Genomic DNA, 21,184 nt, shown 5'->3' with positions numbered 1-21,184 from the left:
GAACGATCAGAATTGCTTGTACAACTCTTTCCCAACTAGAAAAATCAAATGTCGAATTTAAAGAAATGTATTTCGCTACGTTTAGACTTTTAGTGACTCGAAGTGGAAATCATTTTTAGTCAGAAATTTTTTTTTTGGTTAATCCCAAGCAAAAGAATAATTCATCGTAAAATCTATAGAAGCTGCGTTGAATTTTAATTGATTCCGGTAAACATGAGGATAAAAAATACAAATGGTAAACTTTTGTTTTACTAATATACTAATTTAATGCTTTCTAGCGATCATCATCAGCACAAATTAAATTTCGGATAATTGCATAATTTACTGAAATTGAAAAGCTAATAATGATTTCAGAAACATATAGTCTTCGAAATCTGAATATTTTCCATATTTTGAGCAGTAAGTCTAATGTTTTTTCGAGCACACTTGAATAAATCGATTTTGTGGGACCAAAGATGATATTTTACCAGGTTTCAATCCAAACCGACCAAAATAGCAGTAATGCTCTATAGCTTACCAATCTCGTGTATTTACAATTTTTATGTTAATGTCCTCAAACTTCAGTATGGAGCGAAAAATAATTCAGTATAAAATTATGAAGAAATAAGTCTCAGCTCAGCTCTACCGATCGATCGGTAAATGATACTTTTCACTGATCTTATTGTTGAGCTGTTCGAAAGTCAGCAATATTTTTTCTTATTAGAGGAGAGTGGCCCAAACTTCCCACTGTGGGCTAAGTCGCCATTCTAGCGTTTCTCAGATATAGCGTGGGTGTTAGCTCTACCTAACCTAAACTAACAATTATCATAAAGGTTTCCGTTTGACAGAGTCAGTGCAGTTGAAATTATTTGTGTATCAGAGATTTAATTTTCTTCGTGTTTACTGAAGTGGCCCTAGGCATGTAAATATACAGATATTTCATAACACTAGGTGCATTTGTTTCTTGGGAAGCTTTCGATTGATATAACCGATTTTGACTCAATTCTGTGTTTAGTGCGTAACAGATTGAAAAGTGTAAAAAACGGTAGTGGTCATAAGTCAACACTTTTCAGGTGGTCCTTAGGTTGCTGTCAGAGAGAACGCGATATACGAAGCACCAACTTTTCTCTTTCTAATGCGACACCTTTGGAAAAATAATATAAATGAATAATCAGCTGACGAGGATAGCAAGACAGTGATCATACCAATGGAAATAAATTTGGATGATCTGCATATTATAACACAGTACAAAACTTCTTTTAATACATATGATTGACGGTAGTACAAATAGAGTATAATGAATCTAACTATGGCAGTTTAAGTTACTATTCTAATTTGTTTCTTTAGTACTGTGTTTAAAATAACGAAATCTTCTAACAGGCAGACAGTTTCGAGTATTTCCATTCTGAGTGAGTTTTTCATTCATTTCGATCGAAATACTAATTGATTTTATTGTTTTGTTCATATCACGGTTTGAATTATTTTACACGTATAAATATGTCATTTCGGAACTAGTCTTTAAATTTTATACGAAGTTAGTGAGAATCGATCAAACTATTTCAAAAATATCTTTCACCCACTACTTTCCGGAACCAGTAAAGTCGAATTGAGTTTACTTGTCCATCAATTAACAAGTCCAGAAAACATGAATAATTTATTGAACTAATCACACAGTCACTGTGCGAACTAAGTGAATTGATTCAAACAGTATAAGATTCTCGGCCCTACGAGCCTCTATTCAAAAGTTGATTCTCACAGCGATTACATAATTCATTTATTTGAAATACATAAATAATTCTGCAACTTAATAATTTTACTTCAAAACATTTTTTGTTCGAGGAAAATAATTCATTAATACCCTTTGGCAAAACCAACCATTAATACCTCCTGGCAACGATCAAAAGCTTAAAACCGGGTTTAAATAAATTATATTAGCAATACTACTTTATAAACATTCTGAATAAGCGAAAATCTTTGAAATAGCGAAGAATATAGGCGCTTACTGTTCTTCGATACAACTGTCAACTACCGTGGTAAAGTACATTTTTCTATCGCACTAATGTACTTTTTTTCTACAGCGCAGAGTACATTTTTCTACCGTAGCGAGCTACATTTTTTGTGCTACAGTAGCGCGAACAAGGAGACAGTAAAATTTAGAAAGATAGAATTTCTACCTACATCAAGCGGCGGTGATTTCGGCGGTAGTTTTTAACGCGATACTGCTTCGCATGCCTACTGTAATAGAATTTTAGTTTGGATGCAGCAGCGTGGTACAGTACGAATAATAAAAAATGTAAATGTGGGTTAACAGACTACAGTAATAAAGAAGGGGAGGCAGTTTGCATCCCTGGTGTAAAGTGTACACGCATCATGAGTGCGTTTGTTTATTTCCTTTTACCTCTTCCACTGAATCGCACCAAAGAGCTAGAGCATTAGCTAATAAATTATCTGAGGTGGATGCAGATACTTTCACAGAGGTGTACACGCCGGTGAGCACTCTGCTGTATGGTTTGCGTAGATGAAGCGTGGACACGCAAAATCAGCAAAAGAAAACAATTTATCGTAAAATTTTCGGTTTCCCTTGCAAATTTTTCATAGCAAGGCCAGGTCTACTCTCTATTAATTGAAGTTCACAGAAGTGTTCGCTCAACATCACGCGCCAGTGGTCACTTGGGTGTATTTAGACGAGAGCGCGTGTGAGCGATTCATGCGAAGAGAATGTGTTTCACTCGCGCCAGCTGCTTTAACCGCAAGCACACACTCAAATGCTGTCTATTTGACACTGAGAAGAAGTGCGCTTTCCGCTTTGTGCGGTGCTTCGTTTTTTTCATCATCGGTGTGGCACAATTCTGACTCTAGCGTGTATCTCTCTGGTGAAATGCCATCTCTGCTCATGTGAAAGCGGCACCCAAATAGTGGTGACACCTCGTGTCGATCGTGGTGACATCTGCAAGTGTTCGCCACGCTGATTGAACAAATTTTACACACAGTTCATATGTGAGCCTGTATATCTGTTATCTGTGGCTACACTGTAGCCGATACGTTGGTATTTATTCCACAGGGCGAAAATGACGAGAAGGATGATTCGGAAGGAAGAATAAGAAGCCAGTTGTCAGGTCTTGTCTTAGGTTTAGCCGAGATCGGGAAAAGCATTATTTTGACATAAGAATCTGTAAACGTGGAAGCAGAGATGCCAGATATTTTCATAGAAAATCTATATTGCTTTGTATAAAAAATCTGTATTTATCTGTATTCACTAATGAAAGGAAATTTCGGAAATAAAATGATGTTTAAAGATGTTATTCCATTAGATTATTGTTATAGAATGGCAGATGCAAGGAGCATTCCTTTATATCGTAAGTCCTTGCCGCACTGACAAGAACATTCAACGACGAAATTTAATTTTTTTTCTTATCAATCACAATTGAATTGCAAATCCATATACTTTTTTCGTTTGAAAATGATGACTTGGAATTCGAACATGGAATTCAAACGCCCAATACGGAACGTCAAGTCAGGTCATACAACTTTTCAGTCTGACAATAAAATTTCATGACGCCATGACTTCCTTGAACATCAGTTCAAATTGGTTTCAAATTATGATATAAATGTATTTCAGCGTTCATCATTAAACAGCTGCACGAAAAAAATTTCATTTTAATATTGGCAATCAAACACGCTCAGACGGAAAAGTTTCATTATTTCTTTCTTACTTTCTGTGGTATCTGTATAAATCTGTATTTAATTTGAGAAATCTGTATTAAATCTGTATGCGCATGTAAAAATCTTTATAATGCAGATAAATCTGTATAAATGGCATCTCTGCGTGGGAGCTCGAATGACAGATACACTTCAAACAAGATTAGGCAAAACTAGGTTGGATTAGTTTTAAATTACCCAAACTTATCTAGACTAGTTGGGATTAAATGAAATTAGAGAAAATTATTTTGGAATGACGAGTTTATTAGTATGAGATTGTCTAGAGTTTAGAGTGATTTGCCCCTTGCCTGGAACTGTTAGCGGAATATATTCAATAGTTGCACTATTTATGTACCATTTAATTCTACTATTTCACTGTCACGTTATTACACTTACACAAAGTCACTATACTTTAATGAAGCATAACAAACGTTACAATACAGATACGCGTATTTCGGAATGTTATTTACATCCTTCTTCAGTGTATCGGTTTTATGCTTCATTAAAGTATAGTGACTTTGCTTCATTAAAGTATAGTGACTTTGTGAAAATGTAATAACGTGACAGTGAAATAGTGGAATTAAATGGTACATAAATAGTGCAATTATAAAAAAAAAGATATTCTCACACACTGACAAAACTCGACACTTAATTATGTGTATCTTTATTGAAGAATCAAACCAACTCTTCAGCGATCGCTGCGCTGCTCGAGTGGCGAGCTTTGAACTTTTTTTTCTTTTGAATCGAATACTAACATTTTAAAACGTGTGAAAATTTGGTAACAAAAATCGATCATTAAAGATTCAGTAACTTTCCGTGGAATGTAAGAAGAAATATCGAATTCGAAGAAGTGAGGTTGGGTACTGTTTGCATGTCTGGGACAACCTTTGTTCTAATGGTTGGATTTTGAGATTAAGTTATAAATTAAGGCTGTGGCCCATCTCATGAATTATTTTTCTTTTAGCACAGAGAACAGACATCCACGTAGAGATCTCAATGTGTAAACGAAATTTAACGATTATTTGATAAAGTTATAACGATTATTTGATAAATGATCAAGTAGCAATTCGCCTATAAGGCGTTTGATCAGCCAACAAATCGCTTATGGGCTCTTGAGTTCGAACTTACATACACTGATCATTCATACGTACAAAATCATAAACCATGATTTTCCACGAATTTTTACTTTTACACAGGTTTTTTGAAAAAGTTTGTATGAGCTTGGATGTCTCTTCTCTGTGCTTTTAGTTAAAATTTGACAGTCGAGCAGTTGTTTTGTTGTTGTCAAAAATAACCCTGCTCGAAAGCATGGTTATTTTTGACAGTTGTTTTCCGACACTGAAAAACAAATTCGCGAAAATAATTCTAATTTCAGATCTTTAGCGGACCTACATGATTACTAAAAATAATACCATTTTGATGAACGTGTACGGTACAGTAATGACGAGTTCTCCATGCACATTTGGAATATCATCACTTAGTGATCATTAAAAATGACAATAATTCTCGTGTAAGGGCCGCTTTTAGTAAAAATTTTCTTCGGTGTAATTTCTTTTTGAACTTTTTAAGAAAATTCCCCAATAAAAAGTTTCAATACATTGTCAAACGAAGTAAGTTCTTCTCTAAGTTCTTCCCGCTTGCATGTACCTGGCAGATTTTGTTTTCTGGCAACAATGCAACAACCGTTTCCGGCAGAGAATTTCGCCTAGCGATTACTACGGTTCTGTTTCTGCCGGATATTTTCCATACAAAACTGGCAGAATGCAATGCCTTTTCTCTCAATATACCAGTATTTTCGTTTCATTTACCTGGTCACAATACTCATTCTCATATTTAGATGTACATGCAGGATTGACAAATATCAACTGAAGTCAAACAGAGAAAAAGAAAGAAGAGCTATCTTACAAGACGTGCGTGTCAAGTGAATGACACAATTTCGCCTGCAAAATTTTAACAGTTGCTGGAATCCACCCCGGTGGCACGATTGTCATCTGCATACAATTGGCTTGAAGCCGAAAATTTTAGTTCTTTGGTTCTAGTTCGCTGTCAAATGCTGTGTTTAAGCAATGCTCACACGTTCACATTTTTCTTCATGCGGTTGTACCAACATAAGAAAACGATTTCGATGGAATATAATCAAACTGTAATAAACCACAATTTCTTTTTCTTATTCAAAAAGAGGTCAAATTACTTTATAGAGAATACTAGAGTTATATTTATATTGGGTTTGAAGAAATTAACTTTTGAAACAAGTTTGGTTTGATTGTATGGTATGAACATTGCTTAACATATTGGTTTCAGGAAACAGCTTCCATTGAGCAATTTGACGTCTCTGTTACTCACACCGATGCAGAGTGCGCAGATCTATTCATATACGAAATTGGAATGTGTGCGAGCCGAAGTCAAAGTTTGTTGTGGGTTCAATTTTACACTGAGGAAAAACATTTTTGACTCATAATCATACACTGCGAAAAATGCATATAGAATTTCGTAAGCTATGGACTAATGAACCAAGTATAAGACAGTACCATTACGTGATATAGAGTTTCATGAACGATTTTATGTCTTTCTCAACTGTTCTCTTGGCATTGCAGTGTTTTTTATTGCATATAAATCTTCAATAATTGGCACGATGCGGCTCGACAAAATTCACTGGGTTATTTCGACACACTCACACTAGCATTAACCTTTCAACTGCTGAGAATAGCCACACCAACACATTCGCACGTGGATTGGACTATAGCAGTGGGGTGCCCGACTTCTGCCGGCTGTCAGAATTTCTCACAAGCGGATTCTTACCCAGTAAAACCGAACATCGGACGCATCGTGCACGAAAGCTTTTGATTGCGTTTCGAGCTTACATAGTGTATCGGTAGAACAAAAGAGTGAAGATATACCAAAGCAGAGAGCGGATGTCTGATACTCAGGGGATGGGATATATCGGGGTTGGATTTCCAACCCCGAACATAGGGCCATAGTCTTTCTGGCCCTAAGAGGCGAATGACCTTAAGGTTAAAGCCTCTATGATCGAATCAAAAGATTTTTTAACACTCTTTCACACCCTATCGGGGAGACGTCGGCTCGAAAATGCCTTGTTTGATATTCCTTCGCTCTGTTTCTCTAGCGATACATAATGTAAACATAAAGCTTTCTTAGGTAGACGCGGTTGATGCAAATGGTGCAGAATTGTCCGATGACGGGCCGATCGAAGCGCTGCAATCGGCCCTATATCGTGCTCAATCGGTCCGATAATCGGCCCGATGATCGGGCCGATGCGGGTCGACAACATCCACCGGGTACGCTCTCTGTACACACAAAAAATAACGTTGGTTAATTTGAGGAGATAAAAGTTAGTAAATTTGTTGAAGTAAAATTGATCACACTCAAATATTATTATAGTTGTTTCTCAAAAGGTTTTGGAATAAAACAGTACCATTCATTTGCATTAAATTTAATAATTTTAGAGAGATTTCAGTTCTGAGTAACTGATGAGATGACTGAGTGCTCACAAGTTCCTATCTCAATCCTCCCCATGTGTCTATGATGGCATTTGGTCAATAAAACGGCGTCGAATGTGTGCCTTTCGCCTTCTGCGTTAGAAGCAAAATTGTTCGTATGTAACAAATCATTTGATATGTGAAGAATATTGCAAATCCTTCAAATATGTCAAGTTTTTCGGCATGACGTCGTATCACTGAAGTATCTAGCGGATATGGAAGCTTTATGATCGATTTTATAACAGAAATAAAAAGGAAACATTAAAACGTTAAAGAGAGCAACGAGTTGGTGATTTTGAATACCAACAAGCGATTAATAAACAAGCTCTAGCGCTAACAAGTGCAGGTAAATTTGAAAGAAGTGAAATGTCAAACATACCATGGAACTAGTTAAAACAATAAGTACAATGTAAAAATAAGATGCTATCATGGTTATGCTAAACATTTCAATTGTAGTAGTTATTCATACTATATACAGTTCAATATTACTATTCTAGAGCCAAAACCATTCATAGTAAAAGTGAGCTTGCATATTGTTAACATCATCTGATTTTATTTTGTGCTGAAAACCACTATACTCGTATTGTTAAACTAACCTCCCATATGGTAGCTGTTACCATCTTATTTTTCTGGGTGTACACTCACCGGTGTAGCTCAGTACGGTGATGCCAAACTCAGTACTCACTTTTTAAAACTAGGAATGAGAGTTAGATGCTATGAAATCAAAACTGAGAACCATCAATCCCATCATAATTTGATGTCAGCGGTGCTCTGTATAGGTGAATGTGTTTGTTTAGATCAGCGATGAGTTTCATCTTTACCATCATTTTAATAAAATGATTTTATAGATTGCATCGTAAATCATGAGTAGAGATTTTTTGAATTACTCGGTTATTTAATGATCGAGTATGTTTTTCAAACTATTCGATTAAATTTTAATCGATTATCTGAGTTATTAAACGATTACTCGAATAATTATTCGATTATTGTTATTGATTTTTTCAAACTATTCGATTAGTCTAGTAATCGAATATTAGTTTCAAACTAATCAAATAATAATCACTCGATTATCAGGGTTATTAATCGATTACTCGATTAATCGACCGATATTACGACATCCGTAATCATGAGGTGAGCAGATGAATAGAAAAAATCGAGCCTCATGATCGAGTTTTTGCCACTCTTGGATCTAGAATTTGTATCTTCAACTTTATTCCAGTTCCAGAAGCGCAGAAAGTCTGTTGTTGTTGCTGTTGGTGGTCCTCACGGTGTCTGAAAGAAATGATCGATTTTTGACTTTGGTTTATCTTTTATACTCTTCCAATTACACTTCGGGTCTGATATGTGCCTGACTACCCCAAAACCGTCGTCCGATTGCGAAAATGTCGGCAAGCAAGCATGATGATTTTTCATCCTTGTTAAAAAAAAAATGTGCTGAAAACTAAATTTTTGATTTGTTTATAATTATCTCAAACTGCACTCAAAATAATAATCATATTATAGTTACGTGAAAAGTTATGTAAATATTTTCCACCCTACTTTTCACGTAGGTTTTAATGAACTGGCATTTAAAAGCTGTTTAATGCATAATCCAGTAAAAGTTAAGTGTTTCATAGGTAAAATGTAATGTACTGTTCATATCACATTTATCTATCAGTTCATATCAAATTTAGATAGCAGAAAACTACTATTTTTTATATTGGTTGGAGTCAAAAGGGAGATTCCAGATTTTGATATAAATCTATGAAATGAAAAATGCCATGAAATATAAAATATTTATTTCAGAAAATTGTCATATAATTCCAATGGCTTAAAAAGCAACTAATAACGACGTGGTATCTCAAATCGACAAGCCTCCAGAAATCGTTTATGTTGTCACTGCCATCCAACCGAAGCCGAAGTCGAGATCCAAGAACTCCCACAACACTACCGATGCAGGTTGAAGTCGCATTACATGGTTCCAGTGTCTCTAACTTCATACCGACGACCTGTTTGAAGCATTCGGCAGGAACGGGGAAACTTCCGGACTCACGCAGGCACTCGGTCCAGTTGAACACATGGAAACTTTCATACTGCAATGGTCCGGTCGGTGGAGTAAAAAATTGTAATTAAATAACTTTTCCCGCAAATATTTACACTACTTACACTTCGAGGGCCACTGCTCGCCATTTTCAAAATCGAGTTTTTCACACTGGAAATTCACGTAGATTGTTTGACGTTTGGTCAATTCACGTAAACCTTATGTGATGACTCTATTCATTTTAGGGGATGTTCGTATAACATTCATTTTCGTCACGTAAAATATCCAATTTGACATTTGAAACCATTCTACGTGATTTTTCAAGTGAATCGAACGTGAATTTTTATTTGAGTGTGTGAAAAATTTTATCATATTTCTGATGGCATTGAGAAGAATTTACGTTGCTGCGTTAAGAACAACTCGAGATATTCAGTTCTATGCATTCTTCCACAACGCAAATTTTGAAAAGGAGCCCATAGAGAAGCAAAACGTATTCACGTCAAAAGTCAAGAGAGCTTTCTAAGGTTAAGTCAACATACCTTATGATCAAAAAAGAACCGGAATTTTCATTTTAAAATTCCCGCGCTTGTCCAATCGGTAAACTTTTATTCTCTCAACGCTGGCAACACTTTTATACACATTCTGTCAAATTTTGACGCATATCGTACGATTAGTTTTTGTTTGGCGTCTATACAAAGAAGTTGAAAAATTTTCGTGTGGCGATTTTTATAATGGATGAAAATTTAGAACAACGTGCGTGCATCAAATTTTGTGTTGCAAATGGATTTAAGTGTTCCGAAACGTTGAAATGTTAGAAAAGGCCTTTGGTGAATCGTGTCTAGGAAAAACACAGGCATACGAGTGGTATAAACGCTTCAAAGGTGGTCGTACAGGCTTGGATCATGATGATGATCCCTGGCCGCCCAACAACATCTGTTACTGAAGAAAATATTGAATCTGCGAAGCAAATCGTGTTGCAAAATTGTTCTGTACCGATTAGAGAGATTGCTATGTTGTTGGGCATCTCTTATGGATCAGCCGAATACATTTTAACTGATGTTTTAGGTTTGAAACGCGTCGCTTCTCGGCTGGTGCCAAAAAATAATAATGCGCCGGCTCACACAGCGTTGATTGTGTCGCAGTTTTTGGCCAAAAACTCAACCAATATCATCAACCAAGCACCGTACTCTCCAGATATGGCCCCGTGTGACTTTTTCCTCTTCCCCAGACTCAAATTGCCATTGCGGGGAACGCGTATTGAGACCATAGAGACCATAAAAGAAAATTCGCTGCGTGAACTAAAGGCCATACCGACGACGCCATACCTTCGGCGGCCTATAAAACTTGTATGGAAAATTGGATCAAGCGTTGGCATGCATGTATTGCCGCAGGAGGAGAGTACTTTGAAGGCGATAATAAAGAAATTTATTAAAAATTGAAATTTTGCGTTTTTTAATAAAATTCCGGTTCTTTTTTGATCATAAGGTATAGTACAATAAGAAGCTGGTGCGAGAGAATAACATTCTCTTCGCACGAATCACACTCACGTGCTCTCGCCTAAATACACCCAAGTGATCACTGGCGCGTGATGTTGAACGAACACTTCTGTGAACTTCAGTTAATATAGAGTAGATCTGGCCTTGCTATGAAAAATTTGCAATGAAAACTAAAAATTTAACGATAAATGGTTTTATTTTGCTGATTTTGCGTGCCCCACGCTTCTTCTACGCAAACCATACACCAGAGTGCTCACCGGCGTGTAGAGATGGTCGGGTATAGAAATTCTTATACCCGAACCCGACCCACAGACTAACAGACATGACAGTATGAGTAAATTCTAATAAAAATTATTTTTCGTGATGCACTAGTTCCACCTATATTGTACTGCGCGAACTATTTACTATCTGTACACCCCTTGTGTTATGTAAAAGTTTTTTTACTAGTTGGTTTCCCCTCGTTTGTCAACACCGATCAGCTGCTTGCAGGGATGCCTGATTTCATCAAAATATTTGAAAATGAATCGTCACAATGATTTATTGGATTACGTTGATAATATATTTAACTTTTTCTTGATGTTGGAGGGTAACCATTTATTCGACTCAAATTTGTTCATCTAGACTATTTTTTATTGTGTTGGTAGTTTTCACCCGAAATTAAGTGGCGGCAGACCAGAAGCAAGTAAATATTGTAACAAAACGGGTTCGATTTTTTATTGAGTTGGAGGATGAGAAGTAGGCGCAATTATGTATATAGTTTAGGCAATATCAAAGATAAACTCAAGATAGAGTAGTCTGCGATTTCTTAGGTATCATTTGAATAGGACCCCTCGATGAGCTCGGTTCACTGTCAATTTGAGTATTTTGAAGCAAAACAACAAGTGTCTGATCACTAGATGCGTCGTAACTATGACAATGATTGTTTATGTTTGGAAAAATATCAAGTTACAGTATGAACGATATTGAGAAATTTCGCTTTATATCAGTGATTCTTAGAATAAGAAAGTGAAAACTACTTAGAACCATTGTCTAGAATTTATTTAGTTTGTTATAGCCTCATCCCATGAAGCATCAGTTGTGGCAAGAAATCATTATATGCTGAATGTAAACATATGTGTGCTTCCTTTCTAACTTGTATTGTTTCCATGGCATTTTGTCGGAACTAGTCGACGCTTGTTAACGGAGGGTCAATAAAATTACATTATTACTGAACCAACTGGTTCACGATTACTGACCCAACATTTTTCAATGAAACGTATGGAACATTGTAATCTTCAGTTTATCTTTGGCAATATGTATTAAATCTGTATCCTGCATGAAATTCGCATGGACGTATACAAAACAATACATTACAGGTAATTCTGTATGAATGGCAACTCTGTTGGTAAATGAAAAAAATAAAGACGGTCTAGATGACAGACATGATGTTTTTGATAGGGTAACGTGGCGCCATCATGACACATGTGAGTACTGTCCCAAATAATGGAATATTCGAAATGACCGTTAAAATGATTGAAGAATCAAATTTGAGTGTCCTGTCTGTTAGTCTGTGCCCGACCCGTACCCGAGTGATCAGCAAAAAAATTTACCCGTACCCGACCCGTACCCGATCGAAAATTTAAAAAATTACCCGTACCCGATCAATAATAAAAAAAAATTACTCGTACCCGAACAAAAATAAAAAATTTTACCCGTACCCGACCCGTACCCGATTAAAAATTACCTGTACCCGTACCCGACCCGAATGAGTAGTAAAAATTTTACCAAAATTCAGTATGGAAAAAATAAAGTGTTTTAGATATCGAGCCGTATCAGGCTCTAGTTGGTAAGAAAAATACATTAAAATGCTTGTTTACTTTTAAACATATAAATACACTGTGAAGCATGAATAATGTAATGTAACTTTTTTTTAAACATGCACAAAAAAAACAAACGGTTCATCCGAATTCAAAATTTATTTTTTCATATTAAGGTACAATCCTTCCGGGTAATTGTGGAATATAATTTCATTCAAATGGCTGCCTCGGCTGGCCTTGCAGTACGCCATACGGTTGGTCCAGCTTTTTAATACATTTTCGATTGTATGCAGCTTTATTTCAGCTATGGATGCACGAATGTTATCCTCCAAGGCTTGAATTGTCTCTGGCTTGTCCACATAACACTTATCTTTGACAGTCGCTCAAAGATAATAGTCTAACGGTGTCAAATCACAGCTCCGAGGCGGCCAAACGACATCAGAATTTCGACTGATAATTCGATCTTCGAAGACTGTGCACAGATGATCGATCGTAGCATTGGCTGTGTGGCACGGAGCGCCGTCTTGTTGGAATCAAAAGGTCAAGTCTTCCTCTTAAAGTAACGGGAAGAACCAATCGCTAATGATGACGCGGTACCGCTCGCCATTGACCGTGGCGGCGGCTCCTGCCTCATTTTCTAAGAAAAAAGACCCAATTTTTTACTACAAAGCAAAATTAATTATGATTTTGATTTTAATTAATCTGACAACTATGCCCGTTTTGTAAGCCTCACAAATCCACACCCACGATGTTATCGGTACACTCAAATAAAAATTTACGTTCGATTCACTTGAAAAATCACGTAGAATGGTTTCAAATGTCAAATTGAATATTTTACGTGACGAAAATGAATGTTATACGAACATCCCCTAAAATGAATATAGTCATCACATAAGGTTTACGTGAATTGACCAAACGTCAAACAATCTACGTGAATTTCCAGTGTGAAAAACTCGATTTTGAAAATGGCGAGCAGTGGCCCTCGAAGTTTAAGTAGTGTAAATATTTGCGAAAAAAGTTATTTAATTACAATGTTTTACTCCATCGACCGGACCATTCCAGTATGAAAGTTTCCATGTGTTCAACTGGACCGAGTGCCTGAGTGAGTCCGGAAGTTTACCCGCTCCTGCCGAATGCTTCAAACAGGCCGTCGGTATGAAGCTAGAGACACTGGAACCATGTAATGCGACTTCAACCTGCATCGGTAGTGTTGTGGGAGTTCTTGGATCTCGACTTCGGCTTCGGTTGGATGACAGTGACAACATAAACGATTTCTGGAGGCTTGTCGATTTGAGATACCACGACGTTATTAGTTGCTTTTTAAGCCATTGGAATTATATGACAACTTCCTGAAATAAATGTTTTATATTTCATGGCATTTTTCATTTCACAGATTTATATCAAAATCTGGAATCTCCTTTTCGACTTCAACCAATATATAAAATAGTAAATTTCTGGTATCTAAATTTGATATGAACTGATAGATAAATGTGATATGAACAGTACATTACATTTGACCTATGAAACACGTAACTTTTACTGGATTATGCATTAAACAGCTTTTAAATGCCAGTTCATTAAAACCTACGTGAAAAGTAGGGTGGAAAATATTCACATAACTTTTCACGTAACTATAATATGATCATTATTTTGAGTGTAGCTGATGGTTTTTACAGCCATTGAACCGGTGGAACCCTCAACGAGTGAACCCGGTAAAAATTTGAGTATTTCGCGAGAAAAGATTTTCACCCGTTTTTTTGGGACTCCACGTTGTCATGCATCGAATATTAACTGGCAATATAGCCCAACTTGCTGTGCCATCAATCGGTGTCATTTAAAGTGAGGTGACACCAAATACAAATAATAATACCCCTAAGTCCCATACAAACGAACCGCCAATGTTTGGTTCACAGCCTGAACAAGTAAGCCTAGCAAATTACTCCCTTTCGTTGCGATAGTTTGAAAATGTGGAAGGAGATCGTTTCTGGCAACGCTTTATGCTAGTTGCTACGGCGCAAAACAAGTTTGTTTGTTTATGTTTTCCGTTGTTGTATTGCAACAAATTCAAAGATACACTCCAGCTAATCGATGAATGAAGAATTGCGATATTTTTTGGCAGTGATGGGACTTTATTTCATTGACGGGCCTTGGTGTGGAACATGGGTACGATTCGTATACGTACCACGGAAACAGCGATTAGCGCTCTACACGATAAAATAAAAGTTAAAAGAGAAACAAATGCAAGCTGTGTATGCGTTTTCCCAATAGTCACTCATATATGCGTGACCCAGACAAATTGATTATAGCCCGAACGGTGGCAGACACAACAGTTTTTCTTTCATGATGGATAAACTTATTAATTGAATTATTTTCTATTAGTACTATGACGTAAAGGTTCCCCGCATTTAGCAGATGTTGGAAAAAATCCTACTCCTCTGACGGGAGTGATTTGCAATGTGAAGAACGGATGGCTACCATAACGATTCGGTGAACAGTGCCGAGACATTCTAACATATAATACTGAGCAATTTCCGAAAAGCCAAGGAGCAAATTTCTGAAAAGCCAAGGAGGACAAAAAACAAAATCCGAAATGGAATAACCATATCTCATAAACAACAACATAGTTCAAGTTTATTTTTCACTACAATAAACAGTAACTATGGTGAACTTGTTCTTACCCTTCAGTGTTGCTAGTTTTAAAGAAAACTCGTTAAAGTACATTGTCACTCTGACAGTGTATCATGACAGTGTACCGCACGATGCAAAATGTGTCCTTGAAAATTTGTCGAAGTACTCCGTATTATAATTTGTATTTGGTGACACCACCCAGAAGTGCAGAATAAGAAGAACTTCTATGCAGATTTTCTGAAATAAATGTTTAAAATAACAGTTTTCTGGTATCTGAATGTGATATGAGTACTATACTACATTTTATATACTGCCCATACTTGCATATCAGTCCCATATGGCAAATCGGCATGTTGAGAAAGTTTATTTCCGATTTTTTTTATTTATTGTGCTCCCTAATGCTGGTCCCGGGTTGGCGATTCAATGCATAGGACGCTGGTCTTACAAGCCAGCTGTCGTATGTTCGAGCCCCGACCTGGAAGGATTCTTAGTGTCAGTAGGATCCATAGTACTAGCCATGCAATGATTCTGTACGCTAAGAATCGGCTGCGAAGTCCGTTGAAACAGAAAGGCCAAATTCCACGAAAGGAATGTAATGCCAAGACTTTGCTTTGCTCCCTAATGCTAAATCTTGGTATTATTACATGAAATATCGGTAATACACCTTTGCTGTTCCAATATTGCAACAAATGAAATTATTGAAATTTTGCACCGAATGGGACTGATATGCGGGTACTTTAGCATATGGGAAATGAGTTGATATTTTTTTATATTTTACTGAACAAACTCTCAACTTTCATTGCAATTTCTGAGAGTATATTGAGGAAAGACTCCATTCCTCAAGCTAACTCAAAATTGGTGAAAATCGATATGAGACTGATATGCGAGTATGGGCAGTATATGAATCAAATAATTTTTACTGGATTGTGCATTAAACAGCTTTAAAATGGCAGTCCATTAAAACCTACGTGAAAAGTAGATTCCGACCGCAACATCATCCCGCATAGCGTTTTGGCTACCTGGACTGCCATGGCCACCAGAAGGCTACCAAAATTGATTCAGTGACGGTTGTCAAATCCAATTTGACAAACAAAGTCGCCTGTATCCAAGTTAGCCGAGCGTTTTCATCTTCTCACCTTCGCTGAAAATGTCAAAGATTTCAATGTGGAAAAATTCTGGTGGATACGGTTGTATCGTTTGAGTTGTATTCCTGGCAGCGGTGAGGCAGTCGGTCACCAGAATGTCTGCCAGCCATATTTTTCCAGCTGGCAGCGTTTAGTCAGCCATCTGGCAGCCATGCGTATGCGGGATAGAGCTAAAGCAGTGTGTCTTATTAAATATGTTATAAACAAAGTAGGGCGGGAAATATTCACATAACTTTTCATGAAGAAAAAAATGTTTTTTTCTGGAAAAAGATGCCAGTTGACAGGTCTGGTCCTAGGCTAATGCTCTAGCACTTTGGTGCGATTCAGTGGAAGAGGTAAAAGGAAATAAACAAACGCACTCATGATGCGTGCACACTTTATACAACAGTGGTGTATATATGTGAAAGAGAAGAGCTCTCGTTGAAGTTGTCAGTGCGAGGGGAGAAATTTTGCTTGCTCTTCGTCACACAGAGGAGATGGACATCTCTGCTGCACACTACAGCAAACCTTGCACAGGAACTGCGAAAAGGACATCTTCAACCAAAGACAAGGTCAACCGTTCAACAACGGAAAGTAGTGAGCGTTTCAACATCAAACCAATCAACTGTTCACCATCAAACCAATCAACAACTTCAATCAATGTACAACAAGGCGCATCTACATGAATTAGCAACGAGCCAAAGACTGCGAATTACAAGGAAAACGAAGACGGAAACCACCGATGCGGCCATGGATGACGGAGTGTCCCTCAATTTTCGCAGGATGAAAATGGAAGCTATTCTATAAAATTATTTTATCTAACAAAAACATGGATCAATCGGCCACGTAAAGCTTGTACGCGAATTGACCTGAATAAACAATTTTATTTAAAAAAAATGAGACAAATGTATTATAAATTAAAAATAGGAAGCATCAGTCGAATGTTTTAACCTGATTAAAAACGTGTAATTTATAAAACAAACATTTTTATTGGGTTCCTAATTTACATGTTTTTTCAAACTTGCTTCTACAGCTCCTTCAAGTTGCATCAGTAGTCGCCTGAGGTGTTTATCTTCTCCTCCACCACGAAGTCGTTCAGTTTCAGTCAATTCCATTTGGATTGTTGAAATCGTTGATTTAATAAACTCAGGTTCTCGGTCTGCCAATTTGTATAAAAAACGAAAATAGATAGCTGATTCCATTGACAGATTTTTCTTGGTAAATGTTGACAGGCATAACTTGAGTTCCATCTTGATTAGGTTAGAGTTGTTGCGGGTGCATTGGAGCAATTTTTGAACTAATTCGTTAGCAACCGTTTTGCTGGGAAACGCTTCGTTGGCCAACATGGCATGGTCCAAAATCGAGGAGGCCGCCAATCGTATGAATAGTGCAATTTTGCTGTTATCCTGTGAGCTACAAAGCGTGTCCAATAGATATAAAAGAATTTTCATGCCGTGTTCAGATCCAGCTTTGGGAGTAGTTCCTTGCAATTCAACGTAAGCATATAAATATCTGTTGAACGCGAATGTAACTAGTGATTCATTTTGCGACGAAAAAAAGTTCACGAAAGGTCTTGCTGCGTCGTTTTTATCTTTGAATTTTAGAAACTGCGGTGCCCATTTAACCATCATGTTCGTAACGTGATCACTTATTACCGGATCGGTCGTGTAATTCATTAGACCCATTGCATCCATAATCCGACTCCAAACTTTGCCCATAGATAGGATTGCATCGTTCGGAACGTTTCTATCGGTCAATACACTGATTGGTAGAAAATATTGATTAAAAGCAACGTGGTACAAACACGTTGAATTGCTCTTGATATAGATGACTGCACCACACTCTTTCAATGCTAATGCCAGAATTGTCATTATTCTTCTTAGTACAACTACACCTGGATTTAAAATCCATTTATCGAAGTGTTGGAACAACGCATGCACTTTAATAGTCAATTCGTATTGCGCTCGACTGTCCTTTCCTTCGTATTGTTTGTACTTTTTACCTACAGATTTAAAAAATAAACCGATTGGCTCTTCATCTCCATTGCATAAATCGTACTCTGGAATTTCGCATAGAGCATTAAACTCTCGCATACGACACACCACTCGAGAAAGATCTCCTAGCTGTTCGTGGCTATACAAGAGTGCGAATTTTAACCAACTACGAATAATGAGTTTTTCATCGATTTCATTTAATCGGTCGCTATTGACCATCAGTTTGATATACTGTAATCGAAGGTGTATGTTTGCTGTGGGGTTGTCGGTGAAAAAACTAAACAATGCCAAAAATGGTGGAGCATACGGTTGACCGGTTGAATAATTCGTGAAATGTGCGGACAATTCTGCGACAAACCTCGAATTCCCAGTATCATTACTGAAAATATCTTTGATGAATGGCAATACAATCGTATATAATGGCTGCAAAATGATCATGCTGTTTTTGGAGTTTTGACGCAGACAGTCGAAGATTCCACAAATTGCTGTAAAAAAATTTTTTCAAATGTAAAAACAAATCAGCCTTCAAAACAGAGAATCATCAGCAGGGCACTAAATACACCTATTGACATTTTCTAATCAAAAACTTACTTTCAAGAACACCTTCGCGTTCACATTCGGAGCATCCTTTCAGATACTTCTCTAACCAATCGCCAAAAAAAGCTGAATCTGCTTCCTCAAAACACCTTTTGGATATCGCCCTACCGAGTGCAGCACACATTCCTTCCGCTAGGACCTGCAATGTTGGCTGCAGTCTTTCTCCGAACTTTTGACGTGCTTTTTCTAAACTGTCTAGAAATTGATGTAGATGGTTAGTTTTATCGTAGTCCCGTTCATTGAAGATGAGAATCAAGGCCATGTTAACCAGTGTAATAATAGTGATGCGCTGGACTGAGCTTTCTACTGTCGATGTAGGTGTCAGTTGATCCAATTTGAAATGAAGTAACTGTTTTGAAAGCCTCGAGTAGTCGTCCTGAAAACTAGTTGCCTCAATCATGGTGAACATCAAGAGGGAAAAATTATAGATCGATTGTTCATTCATTGTTTCTAGTTTTTGTGGAGTGATTTTCAATATTGTTCGGTTAAAAAGTATTAATACTTTAGTTTTCTGACCAGTGTCAGAATATTGTCGCAATACATAGCCAATAAGCGACAGATAACATTTGAAACTGGAATCTTTAACGTTGAGCTTTTTAAACGATTCTACTCCTGCACGATTTCGTGCTTGCTCCATAAACCCATTTAGAGTACGATTGACGCATGCTAAATTGCTCAGTGACTCAGACGCTAATTGAAATGGCGAACTCAATCTTTTACTAAAGTACTCCCACAGAAGAACAAGGTAATCATGCCTGATTGACAGCCATTCAGTATATATCGGTTTGAGTAGGAGTAAAAATATTCGCATTTGCTCTTCAGATTTTTCACCTGAAACAGCATTTTTACTAGCTCGATTCAATAGCATCAGATCTGCATCTAACGTTATCACGGGAGATTCCATGAGTGAATTGGGATCCATTATTTTGAATTGATATAACGATATAATTCCGTTCATGAGCCACGTTTGAAACAGACAATCATTAGCTCCAGCCAAAACTGCTCTCATTGATCGTTTGCCAGTATCTTGTACTTCTATCTCTATTTTCTCAAGAGCCTTTTGCAAACAATTCCAAAAGTCCACGTCAATGCCCTTATTCGCAGAAAACGCCATCAATCCAATCCATATTTTCTGTATACAAGGACAAAAAAATTGAGTTTCATATGGCAAATTATTCTTTCCAATTTTGTTGTATTTGAAAAGTGCTAACCGAACAAGACTCTCTAGCAATCGCTGGTATAACGTACAGAACGCTGAATTGTTCATAGTATTGTTTTGAATTGCAAAATTCAGCACCAATCCAAACCATCGCCATTCTAAAACAGCATGAAAATATTCGTACGCTACCGAACTCATATTCGCTGCTGTGTATGATCCTGTGTCTTCAGCCACCTCAACCAAATCCGGTAGACAATCGTCGATAATGGATATTTCATCAAGAACGTGTACATTACGAAACTGGTCGAACTGCCCTAGAATTAAGCGAAACATGTGGTTTATCTCAGTCCGCATTTTGCTACATTCCGTATCGCCAAGATCTCGACGAACTTCTTCCAAGGCCAGTTTTCCAACTCCATCTCTTGCTGCCAATATCAAACACTGCAACAAGTCATCATCCAAATAATAGAACTCAATTCCGAACAACCGGCCTGGGGCATCTTCATCTATCGATATAGACTGAGAACAATTCTCTATATATCTGTCCACTTGTATAAAATCAATAATATCCTGTTTCACAAAACGAGAAATTAAGGCAGATGTTCTGTTACACTGTAACATCACGAATAAACGACTAAAACAACATTTTTAAAAAAATAACGTAGTACTTTCAAAATAATAACAAAACAGATTACGCGGGAACCGGCAGAAATTAAAACAAACATTAGAAATGGTCCTATTGTGGTTTTCAGCGTGGCATAGAATGCGACGGAATCGCCGCAGAATAACAAAAAAATTAGCGCCAGAATTACAGGTGCCAGGTTGCGGATTTGCATGTAAATTTGCCGATTTCTTTTGTAAACAGACTCTGCAATTTTTCAGACTTTTTAGAGGTTTTTGAAACTTTTATAATATTATATTATATATATTATAATATAATTATAATAATATTATATATATTATATATATAATAATATTATATATATTATAATATAATTATAATAATATTATATATATTATAATATAATTATAATAATATTATAATATTATATTATATTATATTATATTATATTATACAGTCGTCCACTGACTTATAAAACTGCGTAAAAATGCAGACGTTAAAATTTTACCTGGCATCTCTGCCCACGAGTTGGACGCAGTTGCACAAACCTCGGTTAATTTTTCAAAAAGGCGT

The 21,184-nt window shown here is 36.8% G+C and overlaps 1 protein-coding gene across 2 annotated transcripts; it reads right to left on the bottom strand.

Moving 5' to 3' along the window:
• Positions 1 to 17,112: 17,112 nt before the first annotated feature.
• Positions 17,113 to 20,731, bottom strand: LOC131437763 (uncharacterized). 2 transcript variants are annotated; one of them, XM_058607321.1, is made up of 3 exons: positions 20,042 to 20,275; positions 18,825 to 19,962; positions 17,114 to 18,718 (listed from the first exon to the last, which is right to left on the bottom strand). In XM_058607321.1, exons 1-3 carry the CDS (start codon positions 20,144 to 20,146, stop codon positions 17,238 to 17,240), a joined length of 2,724 nt encoding a protein of 907 aa, XP_058463304.1. In that variant the 5' UTR covers positions 20,147 to 20,275; the 3' UTR covers positions 17,114 to 17,237. The 2 variants fall into 2 exon arrangements, with proteins under 2 accessions (XP_058463303.1, XP_058463304.1); XM_058607320.1 differs by having other exon boundaries at positions 17,113 to 18,718; positions 18,825 to 20,731.
• Positions 20,732 to 21,184: the final 453 nt, after the last annotated feature.

The sequence above is a fragment of the Malaya genurostris genome, chromosome 3, assembly GCF_030247185.1.
Source record: "Malaya genurostris strain Urasoe2022 chromosome 3, Malgen_1.1, whole genome shotgun sequence".
In the NCBI taxonomy this organism is placed as follows: domain Eukaryota; kingdom Metazoa; phylum Arthropoda; class Insecta; order Diptera; family Culicidae; genus Malaya; species Malaya genurostris.
The sequence above is the reverse complement of the archived record's forward strand: the minus strand, read 5'-3'. Positions and strand labels throughout refer to the sequence as shown.